The 18,900-nt window shown below is 52.7% G+C and overlaps 1 protein-coding gene across 1 annotated transcript in view; it reads left to right on the forward strand.

Annotated features, from left to right (window-relative positions):
* The window catches only part of SMPDL3B (sphingomyelin phosphodiesterase acid like 3B), a 21,691-nt gene continuing 2,791 nt past the window's right edge, over nucleotides 1–18,900 (forward strand). The window contains exons 1-7 of the mRNA XM_034645095.1: nucleotides 1–399; nucleotides 9,769–9,982; nucleotides 12,271–12,368; nucleotides 16,182–16,325; nucleotides 17,473–17,645; nucleotides 18,051–18,231; nucleotides 18,318–18,451. Coding sequence (XP_034500986.1) covers nucleotides 303–399; nucleotides 9,769–9,982; nucleotides 12,271–12,368; nucleotides 16,182–16,325; nucleotides 17,473–17,645; nucleotides 18,051–18,231; nucleotides 18,318–18,451 — 1,041 coding nt within the window. The 5' untranslated portion in view covers nucleotides 1–302. The remainder of the gene's footprint in view (nucleotides 400–9,768; nucleotides 9,983–12,270; nucleotides 12,369–16,181; nucleotides 16,326–17,472; nucleotides 17,646–18,050; nucleotides 18,232–18,317; nucleotides 18,452–18,900) is intronic.

Consider the following 18,900-nt stretch of genomic DNA (forward strand, 5'->3'; position numbering starts at 1 on the left):
GCTCGAGGAAGGTAGATGGTGTTTGCCAGTCAGTGACGGGCTGGGCAAGTTTCCTGAAGAATCCAATTACCGGCTGGAACTGAGGAACAGGCAGGACGAGTGCTGCTTTCTGCCTCAGAGTTCAAAGGCCTGGCTGATGCGGCTCACACCCTGCTGGGCAAAGGAAGAAAAGCCAGAGGAGGCAGTGTCTCCGATCGCTGGGCGCACAGGGCAAGAGGCTGGAAAGTTCTTCTCAAGCCCATGGCCACCCGCGGCCGCAGCTCCAGGAGAAGCCCGTGGCCCCGGCGAAGTGAGCCCCAACGATGAGGGGAGTCCCGACGATGAGGCGAGTCCCGCCGATGAGGCTGCTGAAGCTCCTCCTTTTCCTGGCCCCCTGGGGAGTCGCCGGAGCTGAACCGGGTAGGCCCCCAGATGCCTTTGTTTCCTACCATGAGCTCGGGGTGGGGCTCCTGGAAGCGGCCCACGGAGAGCTGAAAGGGCTGCTAAACATAGCAAGGCGGGAAGCTGGGGGGGGGGGGGGGAGTAGTGAGTCTGAAGATCTTAAGTGGAGGCCAGAGGGGGCCAGGGGAGGGGCACTGACTTCGCGAAGACGCGTGTACGGAAGAGCCAGCCTCTGGTAGAGGTAGAAGGTGGCCGGCAGATGTGTGACTTCATCCAACAAACGTTGGTTAAGCGCCTTCTGCATATCACACACTATTCTAGGAACCAGGAATGCGGCAGAAAAGAAAGGAAACAAAGCCCCAGTCCTAGTGAAGGGAGGAGCAGACCGAAAGGCACTTGAACAAATAAATGCGTGTCACTTCAGGAGTGATAAGAGTTATGGAGAATAATAAAGCAGAAGAAAGGAGTGGGAGTGGGGAGGGGGACCAGGGAGTGACATTTCAGTAGAGACCTGAGGCAGTGAGGGAGGGAGCTGGGTGGACATCCAGGAGAACATTCCAGTAAGAGAGCGTGGAGAGTACACAGGCCCTGCGCCTGACACATGCAGGTGAGGACGAGCCTGGGGCCAGAGTGGCTGGAGCAGAGTAGGCAAGGTGAATGGGAGAGCTGAAGTTGGGGACCATGGGGCTGGGGCTGGGGGCTGGCGCAGAGCGTGTAAGGACTCAGAGTGGAATGGGACATCATTAGAGGGTTTTAGGCAGAGCCGTGGGGTGATCTGGCTCATGTAAGTTTTAAAAGGCCCGCTGAGCTGTGCATTGAGAAGAGACCACAGTAGGCTGAAGGTCAGTGTGCCCGAGACTTGCCTAATCGGAGCACTTGAAGTTCAGTGACCTGGGTGCACTGGGGTGGTTGGTCACCCTGATAAGGGAGACGCAGCCAAACCCACGGGGAAGACTGTTGTCATCCTCCAGTGAGAGGAGAATGAGACTCGCGGGGATGGTAGGAGCAGGGCTGGTTGGAGACGGTCTGCTTCTGGACAAGACCTGCTGGCAGGTGTGGGGTGACAGGACTCCAGGGTCTTTGCCTCCCGCTGGGAGGACAGAGTTGTCATTGGCTGAGGTGCAGGAGAAGGCGACCGCAGTTTGATTAGGGATGTGTTCAGTTGGAGATGCCTGTTAGATTTCCATGCGGCGGAACACGAGTCAGTGGGCAGGCTGGACCTCTGGTTCTCCTTAGAATGCTAGGTTGCCCTTTCCTGGAGTCCTGGGCTGGGACCTGACAGGGGACCCAGCACCCTTTCTGTAGCTGCAGAAATGAGGCTGAACAAGGGAGGGACAGGCTCAGGGCTCTGCTCGTTACTTGTTCTGTGGGGCTCAGTGCTCCCAGGCTGGAGCCCAAAGAGTTGGTGGCCTCTAGTCCTCCCCTGGAAACTACCCAGGAGTGGCTGGGAGCCCATGGCGTGGCCAGGCATCTTAGAGGCCATCGAGGGGGAGCACCGGTGCCTGGGGACAGGAGACAAGAGCATAATGGCCGAGAGGGACTGGGCTCCAAATGCTGTGACCCAAATGTGGAAATGTCACTGGGATGAGCCCTGAGAGTCATTCTCTATGAGGGTGACCTGCCTGGCAGAAGGCTGAGTAGCGGTCCTTTCATCCGGGAGGCAGACTCTATTCCCTGCTGGGGGCCTCCGGGCCCTGCCAGTCTGACTGGAGGGTGGGAATGGTTGAAAAGATCTCCCACCCTCTCACTCTTTCACTTTTAAATATGCTTTCTTGGAAATCCAAGTGCCAGTGGGCACCTGCAGCCCAGAGTCCTAATGGTTAAAAAGGATCCCCCCTCCCCACAAACGCACTAAGCTGTTCATTGCAGCATTGTTTGTGGTAATAATGCACTAGCTCAATCGGTTGTGGTGCAACCACCTGGTGGAAAACCAAGAACAATGGTGACAATTATTTAGTACTTACTCTGTGCCAGGCACTGCTGAAATTTTTACATTGCACCCTTGCAACAACCTTGTCTAGTAGGGATTATCGAGGTCACTGAGAAGTAAGACACCTTACCCAAGGTTACACATGTGGAAAGTGTCTGAGTCAGGACATGAACCCAGGCTGTACAATTTCACCCTGTTTATAAAATAAATGTCCAAACAAACAAAAGAACGCTGAAGGAAAGAGCCAAGAAGAGCAAACATTTATTTTTTGAGACTTACGATGGGCCAGGCTCGGGCTCGTTGCTTGACATCTGCTGTCCTTTCAAAACCCACTTGAAAAATGAAAGAAGAAAAACCTCATTTGTTTTTTATAGTCCCTGTAAAGCAGGCACTATTCCCATTATACCCATTTTGCAGATGAGGCAAATGAGAGTCGAGGAAGCCCAACCCTTGCCCAGGCCCCCCGGCTAGGAAGTGGCAGGACCAGGTCTGTTCTCAGCTGCCTTACATGGTATGCCCTTCGAAGGGTCATCTTGGGATGGTGGGTTTTATAGGTACTATTTTTTTCTCTTTTCTCCAAACTTTCTGGAACGTATACATCTATACCTTGAAAACAGAATTAAATTTTATTTCTTTTCTTTTTTTAAATTCAAATTCAATTAATTGAGATATAGTGTATTATTAGTTTCAGAGGTAGAGTTCCGTGATTCATCAGTTGCATATAACACCCAGTGCTCGTGACATCACGTGCCCTCCTTAATGCCCTTCCCCCAGTGACCCCCTTTGCTTACCCCCTCCCCTGCAGGCACCCTCAGTTGGTTTCCTATGATTAAAAGTCTCTTATGGTTTGTCTCCCTCTCTGGTTTCATCTTGATAAAAACAAAATTAAATTTTAAAACAATTCCACGGCACCTGTAAGCTTTTCCAGACTCCGAGTCTCTCCTGAAGTGCAGGAGAAGGTTGAGACACCCCATCAGAGAGCAATCATACTTGCTCTCTTGCATACTTCCAGCTTCCTTAGCCAAGAGCTTGGGTGGGGTAGCAGCCTGCTGGCTCCCCCTCCTCTCATCTATGCCCTGTGCAGCCCCGTGTTATCCTTCAGCTTCTAATTGCACAAACAGACAATCCCTGTCCGTGTGGGTTAGCACGGTAGGCAAACATTTCCCTCAAGAAGAAGCCTAGAGCAGTCTACGTACTTAACACGGGGGGTCCGTAAATGTTGGCTTGAACCCGGAAACCCTCTGTGTTTTGGAGGGCCTCAGTTTGAAAAGGAGGAGGTTATCGCTTAGGGTCAAAAGCAAAGGACTAAAATAGCGACCGAGCTCGTCTTGTGGCGTGGGTTACACACAACAATAGAGGAAAGTCATGGAATCACAGAGCGTTAGAACTGGCAGGGCCTTCAGATAACTGTGCAGAACTCTCATCTTTCGCTTGAGGAAGCAGAGGCTCCCGAAGAGAAGAAAAACTGAGGCCTGAGGGGCAAAGCGGCCCAGGGAATAAGCACTCAGGCTGGCTTGTGAGATCGCGCCTCTCATCCACACATCCACCCCTTTGCCACTGGCACCATGATCCCCATTTTACAGATGAGGAAACTGAGACTCAGCTGGGGAAATCTCTCATTCAAGTTGCCAGTGCCAGTGTGGAGGAGCCAAGATTCAAAACCGAATTTCCCTTATTCCAGGTTCCATGCATGACCTTTCCAAAAAGAACCACTGCCTTAAGCCAGAAAACCTGGGTCCTACCTTTTAATATCTATGTGACCTCAAGCCTCTTTGTCACTATCTGTAAAATAGGATAGGGATAAAGTAAAGGAGAGTTTAAACATGATAGTCAAGTGAGATCACACACATACATTGTAATGTGCTGTAAAAATTTAAAGGACCTTTTTTTTTTTTTTTAATATCCAAGGTCACACTGCTAGCTAGCGACAGAGTAAAGTGCACTGTGATCTTTTCTGTTCTGACACGATGTGACTCATAGGTCTGCCACTAGCTAGCTCACTTTCCTCCTCTGGAAAATGGTACAATGCTAGAATGTATGGCATAACTTTGTTGTGAGTAGAGTGCACGGGCAGAGTGCTTGGCACAGCATCCGGCATTCAGTAGGTGCTAAATAAATGGCAGGTGTCTTCCTTTCCTTGTCTCCAATCATAAGTAGACTCAGTTTAAGACCTTCTTAGGTCCTAGGAATTATTGTTGCAAGTCTCCCCCCTCCCATCAGGAATCATAGTTAAAGGATCTCACATTATATGATTTTAATACATTTCTAAATGCATTATTGCTTTTAAAATGAATTATTGATTTTGATGGCATTGTTTTTTCCCTGAACTTGGGAGCCAATGCATTCTTTTCCAGCTCTCAAACTTTTCCATGGGCCTTACAAAGCTACAAGGCCATGGGCCCTGTATTTGTTGTCCCTTAGTGGTCAAGGGGGCCTGGTAACCCATTTGGTGATTGAAGAGGAAGACCGGGAGACTGTTTTGCCTGCCCAGGGATGGGGAGCAGAACTGAGCTCTCAAAATTTAAACTAGAGGGTGGACTGTGCCCACCAGCCCTCTGCTCAGACGGCCATCCAGGAGGAGACAGGATCTGTCTTCACATCATTCTCAAGTCCTAGCCCCGGGATCTGCACTTTCTCTGCAGAGGACAGCAGCTGAGGGGATGCTGGGGTGACAGGGGAAGGTTGCATCCACTCCCCCCTTATTTCTTCTCCCTCCCGTAGTGAAAGGGGAACTTGCAGGACCCCGCAGGGATGGGCAGACCTGCTGCTTTGCAAGGGTGAATGCCTTGGCATTATCTTCTGTTGTCTCAATTAACCCTCTCATCGACCCTAAGAGGTAGGGGGCGCTGTTGTCCCCCTTTCGCAAATGAGTGAACTGAGGCTCTTGTTCCCACAGCTAGTGGGCAGTGGAGCTGGAATCCCAACCCAGGTCTGTGCTCTCAACTCCTCACTGTAATTGATACCAAATTTATTTGTATTCTCAATAATTAATGAATGATAATGACAGCTAAGATTTGTATACCTTTTCTTAAAACTGAAGGAACACATGAATACGTTCTTACTGTAAAGATTCAAGCAGCGTGAATATATACTTTTAATTTAATTTAATTTTTTTGAAGATTTTATTTATTTATTCGACAGAGATAGAGACAGCCGGCGAGAGAGGGAACACAAGTAGGGGGAGTGGGAGAGGAAGAAGCAGGCTCATAGCGGAGGAGCCTGATGTAGGGCTCGATCCCATAACACCGGGATCACGCCCTGAGCCGAAGGCAGACGCTTAACCGCTGTGCCACCCAGGTGCCCCGAATTTAATTTAATTTTAAAGATTTTATTTATTTATTTGCCAGAGAGAGAGAGAGCACAAGCAGGGGGAGTGTCAGGCAGAGGGGGAAGAAGGCTCCCAGCTCAGCAAGGAGCCTGATGCCAGACTCGATCCCAGGACCTTAGGATCATGACCTGAGCTGAAGGCAGACACTTAACCGACTGAGCCACCCAGGCATCCCAAAACTCTTAATTTTAATGAGACCCCCAGGTGAGGCCTGTGCACAGCAAAGCCTGGGCAAATCTGGTCTGAGAGTAAAGTGTTGAACTGCCCAATGCCCCGCACCTTCCCAGTCTCTCCTGGTCCCAGGGGTAGCTGGCAGGGACAGTGGTGTACTGGGATTCTTCTCTACCAGCCCTTTCTCTTCACTATCTTATTTACTGCTCTCGGACAAGCAGGCCAGATTTCAAACAAGGCTCAGCAAGGCTCAGCAAGGCTAACGGGCTTGCCAGAATCCTCAGTCAACACATGGAAGAGCCTGGATTAGAAGCCAGATAACCCACCTCCCTGAGGGTCCTTATACTCACCTCCCTCTCCATGATGTTTTAGAGCTTAATTCCTCACAGTCTGTGACTAATTTCACAGAAGCTCATGGCTCCCACTAATTTATGGGAAACATATATGTTTTATAAAAGCCATCTTCTGGAGGGTCTGAGTCACCACTATGTCTCAGCTTTGGAGCCAGAGGGGCTGGGTTTGAACCTCAGTTTCCACATCTGTGAAATGGGCATAAGAATCCCACCTCACAGAATGGCTGCAAGGATGAAATGAGAGGAGCGTGAAAAGGGCACCTCGCTAACATTCTTTGAGTGCTTATTAGTCCCATCATCCTCCCCACTGCCCTGCTCATTCATTGAATATGTATTTGGTCATCTTTCACATCCCAGGCACTGTTCTAGGTGCTGAGGACACAGAGATGAGCAAGACAGGCTACACACTCTCAGGGAACCCACGTTGCAGATGGGGAAGATGGATGATAAGCAAGTCAACAAGATCATTTCATCACGTGAGAGCGCTCTGAAGAAAATAAAACCGAGGGAGGTGATAGCGAGTGACCAGATGTGTGGTCGAGGGTGGAACCTGAGAAAAGGTAGTCAAGGAAGGCTTCTCTGAGGTGGTGACCTATGGGCTGAGGCCTGAATGAGGAGAAAGCAGCCATGCGATCAATGACCTGGGGAAGATTGGGGAAGACAGCAGAGGAACCAGAAAGAGGCCGTGCAAGGCAGATGAATGGGTGAGTCTGTGTGAGGTCTGTGTCGTCTGCCTCCACAGTGAAGACACCAGAGCCCAAGGGGGCCGAGTCCTCTGCTCTCCACGCCATTCCTTCCACTACCCTGGCCTCTCCTGGAGTCAGGACTCTGGGGTGCGTACACACACACACACACACACACACACACACACACACGTCACTACGAATCCCCGGGGACTCTGGGAGGAGTTTCAGTTCTATACTCTGACTACACCGGAGCTTGTGGGAAGAGAGAAACTGAGCGCCGACGTGTGAGCCCTTGCGCGGACAAGGAGTTCTTGGAGTGAAGCAACGTTCTTAGAGGGCTGACGTCACAGGGGCAGCAGTGCTCCCTCTTTATGGTTAGTTGAGGAAGAACCTGCTTGAGGCCGGGGAATGGTCTTCAGAGGAAGCCAGGGGACCGCCAAGGGCCTCTCACCCTGTCTGACCGGGTCAGCCGGCTCTCAGGCTTGGAAGCAGGTGTGGCCCCCTTCCAGTCTCTGGGCAGGGGCTCAGGAGAGCCCACCAGCTCGGCCCATATACTAGTTAGTATAGTGGGGCAATTAGTTTCTTTGGCTTGGGATTTTGTCTCTGGAGGAGTAATTTCACATATATTGATGACAATTTGTATGACAAGTTTGAATTCCCCCAATTATAAACAAAGACTTTCAGTTTGGGTAAAAGAGAAACATGCAGGCATGGACTGTCTACAAAACGACATAGCAAAAATAAAAAGGCACCAGCTTGGGGCCCCGGGCTGGCTCAGTCAGTAGAACATCCGACTCTTGACACAGGGTCGTGAGTTCAAACCCTACACTGGGAGTGGAGCCTACTTTAAAAAAAAAAAAAGGCGCTGGGCTTACCGCCTTAGCAATCCCATCTTCCTGGGAGGAAATCGAGAGCCACAGGACCTTCACCATTTACCGTGTGATCTCAGGCATGTTGACCTCCTAGCCTTAGTTTCCTTATCTGCAAAATGCGGATAATGATCAACACAGTTGACCCTTGAACGACACAAGTGTGAACTGTGCAGGTCCACTTATACACAGATTTTTTGATAAATACGGTACCGTAATGTATTTTGTCTTCCTTATGATTGTTTTCTTTTTTAAAAAGATTTTATTTATTTACTAGAGAGAGAGAGAGAGAGAGAGCACAAGCAGGGTGGAGGGGTAGAGAGAGAAGCTGACTCCCCGCTGAGCAGGGAGCCCGATGCAGGACTTGATCCCAGGACCCTGGGATCATGACCTGAACCGAGGGCAGAAGCTTAATCGGCTGAGCCACCCAGGCGCCCCTTTATGATTTTTCTTAATAACATTTTCCTCTAGCTTACTTTATTGTACACAGCATATAATACATATACAAAATATGTGTTAATCGACTATGTTATCAGTAAGGCCTCCGGTCAGCAGTAGGCTATTAGCAGTTAAGTTTTGGGGGAGTCATAAGTCATGCACAAATTCTGACTGCATGGGAGTCGGTGCCCCTGACCCGCATTGTCCGAGGGTCAACTGTACGTCCAAGGCTGCCGTGACTGTGTAATGACCTTGGGAGGGATCATGACTTAATCAGTCATTTGCACGTTAGTGTAATCAAGCTTCTGATCCTTTCCTGGGAGCAGGTTTAAATAAGGAGAGGTGAGGAGAAAGAAGTCTTGGAGAGAGGATCGGGGGCTGGACTTGAACTTCAGACCTCTTTTAGAGCCACACGATGTCCTGTGGCTTGGGTGGGGCCCTGGCTATCGACCCCTGAAAGCAACTCTGGGAAGCTGGGGGCTTCCAGACCCAGGTCAGGCTTCCTGGGCTGAGGGCAGGTCTGGGGGTAGGACTTGGCGCTGAGCAAGACAGGAAATGGAGGAGGAAGTGACAGCAGCGACGGAGGGTGAGGAAATCCCAGACCTCACTCACCCTTGTCTTAGCCAAAAACATAGGATTTAGGGCAGAGGCCCAATCTGTTCAGTAAGGCTCGTTGAAACTACTTCTCCCAGGCCCTGTGCTGGGTCCAGATGACAAACCCACCCCATGTGACCTGTTTCTTTGTTGAGATTCCTTTCTCTCGATCACACCAAGAGATTTTTTTTTTTAAGATTTTATTTTTAAGTAATCTTTACACCCAACATGGGGCTTGAACTCAGAACCCTGAGATCGAGAGCGGCACGCTCCTCCGACTGAGTCAGCCAGGTGTTCCTCGCGCCAAGAGATTCTTGACGTTTCGGCCAGCCTTGGTTGGAAGCTGAGACCAGTTTCCTGGACCACCTCGGCAAACAGGACGGCTCCCAGCTGCATCCAGAATCACCAGCCACTACACACACAAGTTCAGCCCCACCTGAAGTTGCAACCCCTCTTCCTGTCCAGCGCTCTTGGACTCCGTCTCCACGCGAACTCCCCAGGCTTTTGCTGGTGTTAATGCACAAGATCTTACAGTGCAATTGGTGGTGTAAGCTTCTCCCAGGTCAGACTGTTGTATGTATTTCCCTGGAGCCCGAGAAGCTCTGGGCTCAGAGAAGTGAAACAACTCACCCAAGGTCACACAGCCTGCATGTGGCTCCAGAGCCTGAGTGCTTAACCCTGACACTTCCCAAACTCTGCTTTCAAGCAAGCATTCTGCTTAGAAATCTCCCCCCTCCCACCCCGCTGCTGCTGCTGCTGGGTCCCCTGAGGTGAGGAAATACGGGGGGTCAAAGGTCACGGGTCAGGGACAGAGCCAAGCTTTTTCTCTGTTCCTCTCAGTGCCTCCCTGGGCAAAGTGAGCCCTGTGGCTAGGTCTCTGTGAACCCTGGCTTCTGAGGAAACCGGTTCACATTTGCAGCCTGCTCTCTCCCAGCCCGGACTCCCCCTTCCCCGGGCTTCCTCCCCATCCCCGCTCAGGGAGGTACCAGCATCCAAGAGGGTCTCCTTTCCCCTGCAGGGAAGTTCTGGCACATCTCTGACCTGCACCTTGACCCTGACTACAAGGTATCTGAAGACCCCCTCCAGGTGTGCCCATCAGCTGGCTCCCAGCCAGTGCCCAACGCAGGCCCCTGGGGCGACTACCTCTGCGACTCTCCCTGGGTCCTCATCAACTCCTCCATCTACGCCATGAAGGAGATTGAGCCGGAGCCAGACTTCATCCTCTGGACGGGGTGAGAGCAGTCACAAAAGCTCCCCTTCACCGGGCCGCTGCTGTGTCACCCGCGGGCCTGGCACCGTCCCCACGCTAGCTCCCCTAGTCCTCACACTGGCCCTGATTCAGAGAGGAAGGACCTGAAGCTCGAGGGACACAACCTGCCCAAGGAGCTGTGGGCCTGGCTGGTCCCACAGTCTGGGCCCTTGACTCTGTGTCTCCTAGCCCTAGCAGAACACAGCTCTCTCTGAGGCTGGGGACACAGTCATGGCACGTCTGGGTATGTGGAGAACTCCCGGATTGTATTTTATTTTTAAAGATTTATTCATTTATTTGAGAGAGAGAGAGGGAGAGCAGGGGGAGGGGCAGAGGCAGAGGAAGAGGGAGAAACCCCAGCAGACTCCCTGTTAAGTACGGAGCCCAACAAGGGGCTCGATCCCATGACCCTGAGCTGAAGTCAAGAGCCAGAGGCTTAACAGACTATGCCATCCAGATGCCCTGAGAACTCCCAGATTTTAAGTCAGGGGGATGAACACTGGGGCCACTCCCACCAGGGTCTAGGTTCCACATGCAGGGAAGGAAGAAGGTAGGGGGGCGGAAAGTGGTCCTGGCTTTGGGACCCAGTGTCCTGGCTGCCCTGGCCCCGGGGAGTTCTCACAGGTCACAGCACTGCTCTGCCTGAGGATAGCCTGGGGGCAGGGGGTGATTTCTATTCAGCCAGACTCCATGTCTGCTTCTCATCCAAAGATGCTGCTGTGAGCCCTCTGACTTGCCCAGAACTGGCTGTCCTTGCCAGCCGTGGTCCACCCTTCACTCACTGGCTCCTTTCTCCCTCCCTTGGGGGAGCAGTGTGTCTTGGGCTCAGCCCTGGGTAGACACTGGAGAACCAAGATGAGAGAAACCCAGACTGGCCTTCAGGGAGCTCCCCGTCTTGTGGGTGAGGCAGACAAGTCCACTGGCCAGTGTATCGCAAGCAGGAGAGAGGGTCACTGGGGGATGCGGGAGCCTTATAGGGTGCCTGACTCCATTTCACAGGAAGGGGTAACCAGGGAGCTGGTGAGGAGGGCTGGCCAGCGCTCAGACTTCTTGCTCCCTCTTCCTGCCTCAACCGACACATGCTTATGCAGACTCTGCCACCTCTCTGCGCCTGTTTCTTTATCTGTCAAATAGGACTAACACCAGAATCCACTTTGGAGGGTTGTCGGGGAGAACAAATTAGGGCATGTGGGCACGACACACAGAAAATCCCTGTGAGGGTGAGCTGCTAGTAACAGTATCGCTACCATTATGCTAATTAACTTCCCTGGGGAGTATTGAGGGAGCAGCCCCCTCACCCCATCACCCCATGGGGTCCAGCTTTAGATTCTTGGGGCTCCCACCCCTCCCCTAGCCCTGCCTTTCCCTTTCTTCTCCCCTGCTCCCTGGCCTTGCTGTGCATTTTTTAAAAGTAGGCTCCATGCCCAGCGTGGAGCCCAACATGGGACTTGAACTCATGACCCTGAGATCAAGACCTGAGCTGAGATCAACAGTCAGATGCTTACCTGACTGAGCCATCCAGGCGCCCCCTTTCTAAGTTGGATCCAGGAATTTAGGACGGCCGAACGGGGGACTAAACGGTCCTAGGGCAGGTCCTGGATCTGCTGTAGAGATGAACTCTAAACTCCGATGCCAGCTCCCAACTCCTTGGAACCCTTGGGGAACGGAGCAGGACTCAGAGATGGCTCTTCGGCCCCAAGTTCCCTGGGGACTTGCAGATGGGACTCGAACCCCCAAGCTTTCCTCTTAACATAATAATATTAGTTGCAGCCTAGCAGCTACTATTCTGCCTCTTGTTTTGCTTTATTTTATTTTTATGTATTTTTTTAAAAAGAAAGGAGAAGAGCTTTATTGGAGCCCAAGTTAGGACAGCTGCCCAGGAAATATGCTCTTTACGAGGAAAAGAGCGGCCCCATTCGTCTACATTTTATATATATAATTGTCCCCGCTTTATTAAAGTCTCAGAAATACTCTAGGAGTTGGTACCATTATTTCCCTATTTTACAGAGGCGATAATGGAGGCTCAGAGAGGTTAAGCAGCCAGCCCAGGGACCCACAGCAGGTCACCGGCAGAGCCCAGGTTTCCACTCTGGCCTGCGTGACTTCCGGCTCCAGCCTGGCCCTTCCCACGCAGGGGATGTCGAGGGCCAGCTCCACGGAGGGCCAGCTCCGTTCCCCACGGCCTGTTTCCTCATGACTGAGCTGTCCCTTCCTTTTCTCGGGCCCCCTCCTGAGCTGCGCGCCCCAAACTGGCTCGGTGGTGTTTTGCAGGGATGACACACCTCACGTGCCCAACGAGAGGCTGGGAGAAGCCGCTGTGCTGGGGATCCTGGAGCGCCTGACCAGGCTCGTCAGGGGGGTCTTTCCAGGTAAGCCTCTGCCCTCGGGCCCCGGCAGCATTGCCTGAAGCCCAGGCCGTGTCTGGCCCCGGGGGTGGAACAGCAACAGCAGCCAGATGTGGAGGAAGCGACCTTCCACCAAGGACGATGCTGGCTGCTGGCCAGGTCTCATAGCGACCGATCGATCCTGTCTTCCCTTCCAACAACCCCTCGAGGAACGCAAGCCATCACTGGCCTGTTTACACGCCAAATCCTATTAACGGAAATGCCTGACATTTCACTGCCTGTTTTACAGCCACTCATGGCCCCTTCTCGGGGCGCCTGCAGTTTATATACAGGCATCATTCCCGGTAGGTCTCACGGGGACTAGCCCATAGCCTTCTGTCCTGCTGTGGCCCCAGAGCTGCCCTCCACCACCCTCAAGCCATCCTGGCTACCAGGGCCTCTGGGAGAGGCTGATTTCCAGCCCAGGGGCTGTTCTTGGTGCTTCCAAGGCCTTGAGAGCCCCAGAGAGCAGGCAGAGCCCCTGAGTGGTTATGGCAGCAGTCCCATGGGACACGACAAGGATAATGGGATCTGCAGGCCCCACCTAACGGCCCCCGAAAATGTCTTTAAGCAGGCTGTGCCAAAACAAGGGGCTGGGGACCGAATCAGGCTCTCAGGTTGCCAGCTGGGGACCCATCCGCGCAGCCCGCCAGCCCCCACCCCCACCTCCTTCGGGTTCTGGAACAGCTGCTTCCTCTACAGGTCTTAGACGCGGATCCCCAGGCCCCAGCTGTGGATCGGTGATAATAACAATAAATATTAGCAATATTAGCAGCAGCAGTAACTGCACGTATCTCTGTACTGAGGCGAAGTGTCAGGCCCTGCTCTGACCCGTGCCGTAGCTCACTCACTGCTGTGACACTCCTGGAGAGGAGTAAGTACTCTTACTACTGCAATTCTACTGGGGGGAAATGCGCACCCTGAAGTCAAGTTAACTGGTCAAGGGCATGTGGAAGGGCGGGGACACAAATCCTGGTGTGAGCACCACTGTGACCCACCACTCCCAACGTCACTCCAGGACGGGCCCTCGGCTGCTGTCACCCTCTCATCTCTGTCCTCCAGGCAATCTCCTTTCCCACCTCCTTCCCTCAGCGTGAATCATTTTATGCACAGTTGTCTGGATGTGGGGATAAGGCACCGATGGCTCAAAGCTAGTCAGTTCCTAGGGAGGGAATTCAAACTCAGATCCGACTCTGAGCACTCTTTCCTCTGCTCCACAGGGGCCTCTGGAATAAAAATGAAATAATGGACAAGAAAATGCTTTACAGGGGCATCTGGGTGGCTCAGTTGGTTAAGCGTCTGCCTTTAGCTCAGGTCATGATCCCGGAGTCCTGGGATGGAGCCCCGTGTCAGGCTGTCTGCTCCATGGGGAGCCTGCCTCTCCCTCTCCCTCTGCCACTCCCCCTACTTGTGCTCTCTCTCTGTCAAATAAATAAATAAAATATTTTAAAAAAGAGAAAATGCTTTACAACTATGAGCTCACATACCAATGTAAATGAGAAGATCTTCTCATTTGTAACACACTTGCGCATTTATTGAATTCCCTAATACCTGAGATGCCATAGACTGTGAGATGCATCATTATTTTCTGTATTGCTAAGAAAAAAATGCTGTTGGAGTATGGCAGCGCTCTCTCATGGCCTCCATGATAAATCACACCCCACCCGGAGAGATGTTAAAATAAGAACATATTAGAAGAATTGAAAGGAGACACGAACTTAATATGAGAATTATAGCAACGCAGGTAAAGCAGAACACTCTCCATTTTATAGATAAAAAAGCCGAAGCACAGAGAAGTCAGGCAAATCGCTGGAGAGGAGGAAGGGACCGAAGCTTGAGATTTTGGGTCCACATTATGTGTCATGTGTTCTTCCTGCCACGTGCCACCCGTGTTCCCCATCAGAGTCACTGTGAACGCTGGCCCGTCTTCCCCAGCACAGCTGAGCGGTGGACACAGGTGAACGCAGGTGAACGCAGGTCCTGCTCCCAGCTCAGGCTCTGCCACTTCTGACTGGGCCATGCCCCGGAGACTTCACTTCCTGTCTGCACAAAATGACGAAAATCATGGTACCTGCCCAGAAGGTTGTTGTGAGGATTGAGTAAAGTAATCCACTCATCTAGTCAACAAATATTTGTCGAGTATCTACTAGGAGTGAGATACCATTCTAGGAGTAGGGAGCTTGGCCGTGAACTAGACGCCAGCCGGTGTCCTCATGGAGCTTATGCTTGTAAGGGGCTTCTCCCAGTGCCCGGCACTAACAGGCAGCAGAAAAGGGGAGAGATTCCCTCCCTTCTCATCTGTCCTTGGAATTCCAGGGGTTTGTGTTTTTTCTAAATGGATCCTTTTTTTCTTTTTTAAGATTTATTTATTTATTTTAGGGAAGGAGGGGCAGAGGGAGAGGGAGAGAATCTCAAGCAGACTCCCTGCTGAGCGCGACCCCAAGATCATGACCTGAGTCTGAGCTGAATCAAGAGTCAAACTCTTTTTTTTTTTAAGGTTTTTATTTATTTATTTATTTATTTATTTGACAGAGATAGAGACAGCCAACGAGAGAGGGAACACAAGCAGGGGGGGTGGGAGAGGAAGAAGCAGGCTCATAGCGCAGGAGCCTGATGTGGGGCTCGATCCCACAACGCCGGGATCACACCCTGAGCCGAAGGCAGACGCTTAACCGCTGTGCCACCCAGGCGCCCCAAGAGTCAAACTCTTAACCGACTGAGCCACCCAGCTGCCCCTCTAAAAGGATTCTTAATGACTGCCGGCATTTATGTTAAAGGGGTGAGGTTTTTCCAGGCAGTGACAGAGGGGGCTTCTGGTTGGCAAACAGTTCCTGATGGGGATCTTCCAACTCCTCTTTCTGCGGAGCTTTCTTGTGGGCTCTACAGGGCAAAAGTTTGTGAAAACATCTTCCCCAGTGGGACTCAGAGGCTCCCCCCTCCCCCCTCATTGGTTCAAGGTCACTCACTCCCTGGGGAATGCCAAGCTCCTGTAAGGGCAAAACCCTGCCCTGAGCTCAGAGGAGTTTTTGTATCTCAACACACATTTATTGAGCAACTACTACTTGTCAGACACAGACGTAAACTAAAAGCAGGAATGAGGCTACTCGAGAGGAGGAAACGCATCTGATGGGCTCCCTCCCCCGAGGGGTCATTCACAAGCCGCTTCCTCCTCGAACACCCCACCCAACCCCAGTTGTACACTTCCACAGCAAGTGGCTCTACCCTTTTTTTGTGACAGTCCTCCCACCTCGAATTACTCAATACCTGTCAACCCTACTGCACTGCAAGGCCCCTGGGACTGGGACTGGGACTGGGTGCTCGGTTTCCGGGTCTACGAGTTGGCCCACACGAGGTGTTCAATGCACACCTGTTGAATCACGGAATGCATGACTGCTGAGGCTCCCAGAGTGAACCAGACCCCTTCCCTAACAGTTAGGAGACCTGGAATGGACAAGAACAAGAAGCACTACATTACCAAGGGCCTCACAAGGGATGGGAAGGTTATTTAGATCCTCTGGCTTTCTTCTTCTCATCCTCTGATGCTTCCTTCCAACCAGGAAACTGTACTGGGAATGGGGTTAGGAACTGGGATTGGAGAACTCACTACTCTTCCTTCCCAGGTCTGAGCAATGTTCTACCAGATTCTATTGAATGCTATTTTCTGCTTATCTCTGTATTTCCCTCATCCATGCTACAGCTCTTCCCCATGGGCTCTGATGGTCAGTGGCAGGCTGAAAGGTACCCACTCTGCCGAGCGCTTTCACGTATATATGTTTATATGTCTGTTTTTCCTCCCAGATACGAAAGTCTACGCTGCTTTGGGAAATCATGACTTTCACCCCAAAAACCAGTTACCGGCAGGGAGCAACAACATCTACAATCAGGTAGCAGAACTGTGGAGACCCTGGCTCAGTAACGATTCCATCGCTCTCTTCAAAGAAGGTACTAGCACCATTTAGCAAGTATAAGCAATTCCTTGTGTGCCAAGGTCTGATTGAATTTTTGCCCTCACCACGACCCCAGGAAATACGTACTCATTTTATACCCATTTTACAGATAAGGAGACAGAGGCTTGGGGCGCCTGGGTGGCACAGCGGTTAAGAGTCTGCCTTTGGCTCAGGGCGTGATCCCGTCGTTATGGGATCGAGCCCCACATCAGGCTCCTGCGCTATGAGCCCGCTTCTTCCTCTCCCACTCCCCCTGCTTGTGTTCCCTCTCTCACTGGCTGTCTCTATCTCTGTCAAATAAATAAATAAAATCTTTGGAAAAAAAAAAAGGAGACAGAGGCTTGAAGATGTCGAGTCCATTGGCCAAGATCAGCCAGCTTAGAGGTGGCCGACTTGAGAGCAGAATCCGGGGCTGACTCCACTGCCCATGCTCTCAACGGCTCTAATGGGGATCCTAAGTGACCGTTTCCTGAGCACTTACTGGGGTCCAGGCACTCCTGTCAGCACGCTCCAAGACTGAAACAAGAAAGGGGCAGTGACCTTGGCACCACTGGCCTCGTGGGCTGGATGGTTCCTCGTGGGGGCCATGCTGCGCACTGTAGGATGTCACAGCATCCACGGATGCCGGATACGAGTAACACCCTCCATTGCCGTCACCCAGATGTCTCCAGACGCTGCCAAACGTTCCCCGGGCACAAAATCAGTGGCTGAGAACCGCTGATCCACAGACACAGCCAGACCCTTGAAGGTGACCCTGGCCTACTCTCTTCCCTGTCCTCAGTCCCCACGGGTCACATCCAAACAGAAACCCACTGATTTAGTCCACAGAGCTCAGCTTCCGGGATGGACAGTTGAGTGAACAGGGTTGACAGTGGGTCTGGAGGAGCGAAGGCGTCTTGCTCTTCTTCACGTTCTAGAAAAGGGCGACAGAAGCACCGAGCGGTGAAGTCAAAATGCTCCCGAGGTGCACAGCCCATAAGCGCAGGGCCAGGCCTGGAGCCCTTGGTCGTCTCGCCAGGGCCCTCCTACGGGAAGGGAGGACGCAAGGGCAGGAGCAGGTGGGAGCGAGGGGGAGCGCCACGGAGGCCTGTCTCGTCAGAGGCAGGGGACCCTTCCGACGCTGCCTGGCTGTGCCCCCTCAGGTGCCTTCTATTCGGAGAAGTTGCCGGGGCCGAGCGGGGCCGGGCGGATCGTGGTCCTCAACACCAATCTGTACTACAGCAACAACGAGCAGACGGCCGGCATGGCGGACCCCGGCCAGCAGTTCCGCTGGCTCGAGGACGTGCTGACCAGTGCATCCCGCGCTAAGGAGATGGTAAGGACTCCCACCTTCCCCACCTCTCTGGGGTCCCTTCCTGAACAAGGCTCCCACTTTGACACAAACTCAGCCACTCACTTGAGGGGCCCACATCACCGACGGTCCTTCATCACTGGCCCCAGGAGGGGGCTTCTTCCATCCTCACCACAGCCGGGGAGAAAGAGGCGGGTTCTTGGGGGGGGGGCAGGCTTAGCACGTGAAGGCACGGAAGTGGGCAACGCCTGGTAAAATCATCGCTGGTCCTCAGAGGGCTGGCATGTGCCCGGGGGTGGGCTTGGCGGGGGGGGGGGGACCTTGGAGCCTGTCTGCTAGCCTCCGGGGAGAAGGGGCAGGTGTTGAGAGGTGGAGGTGAGGGGTCAGGGAGGGCATCCTGAGCCCCTCCTGGGCACCCCTTCCTTGCAGGTGTACATTATTGGCCACGTGCCCCCGGGCTTCTTCGAGAAGACGCGGAACAAAGCGTGGTTCCGGAAGGGCTTCAATGAGGAGTACCTGAAGGTGGTCCGGAAGCATCATGGAGTCATCGCAGGGCAGTTCTTCGGACACCACCACACTGACAGCTTCCGGATGTTCTACGATGAGGCAGGTACTCGCCACGGACGACAGCTGCCAGCCCACCCCCTCCTCCTCTTGCCAGCCTCTCTCTCAGTCCCACGGTCTCTCTCCTGAAAGGTGCCCCCATCAGTGTCATGTTCCTGACACCTGGAGTCACCCCATGGAAAACCACCTTACCTGGCGTGGTCAACGGGGCCAACAATCCAGGCATCCGGATATTTGAATACGACCGAGCCACACTGAGCCTGCAGGTCAGGAGCCCTGGGTCAGCTGGGGCCGGAGGGGGAGGGTGGGGAGGGACCTGAACGTCTCGCCGCCTCGCCTAACTCCTTGCAGCTAATCCACCCTCTTCTAGAGCTCAGGTTCCCTTGAGCCTCTCCAAGTCCTGCAACCAAGTCGGGTCAATTCTTTGTCCCCAAATCTCCCTTCACCCTAGATCATAGCCTCCTGCCTGGCCGCCCTGACCTGCTGTAATGCATCTACTGCGTACTACAGAAGCCTCAAAAACCTTCAGTGGCTCCCCAGTGCCCACAAGATAAGCTGGATCTCTTTGGCCTGGTGTTCAAGGCCTCCCGCAGTGGGACCTCATGCCCATTGCCCACCTCATGCCTACACCAACTAGGCCTCAGCCAAAGCCGGCCCCTAACTCATTGAGCTACCCCTCATCTCCCAGGATGGGCTTGTGATTGCTGAAACAGCA

Source organism: Ailuropoda melanoleuca, chromosome 2 (genome assembly GCF_002007445.2).
Source record: "Ailuropoda melanoleuca isolate Jingjing chromosome 2, ASM200744v2, whole genome shotgun sequence".
Lineage (NCBI taxonomy): Eukaryota > Metazoa > Chordata > Mammalia > Carnivora > Ursidae > Ailuropoda > Ailuropoda melanoleuca.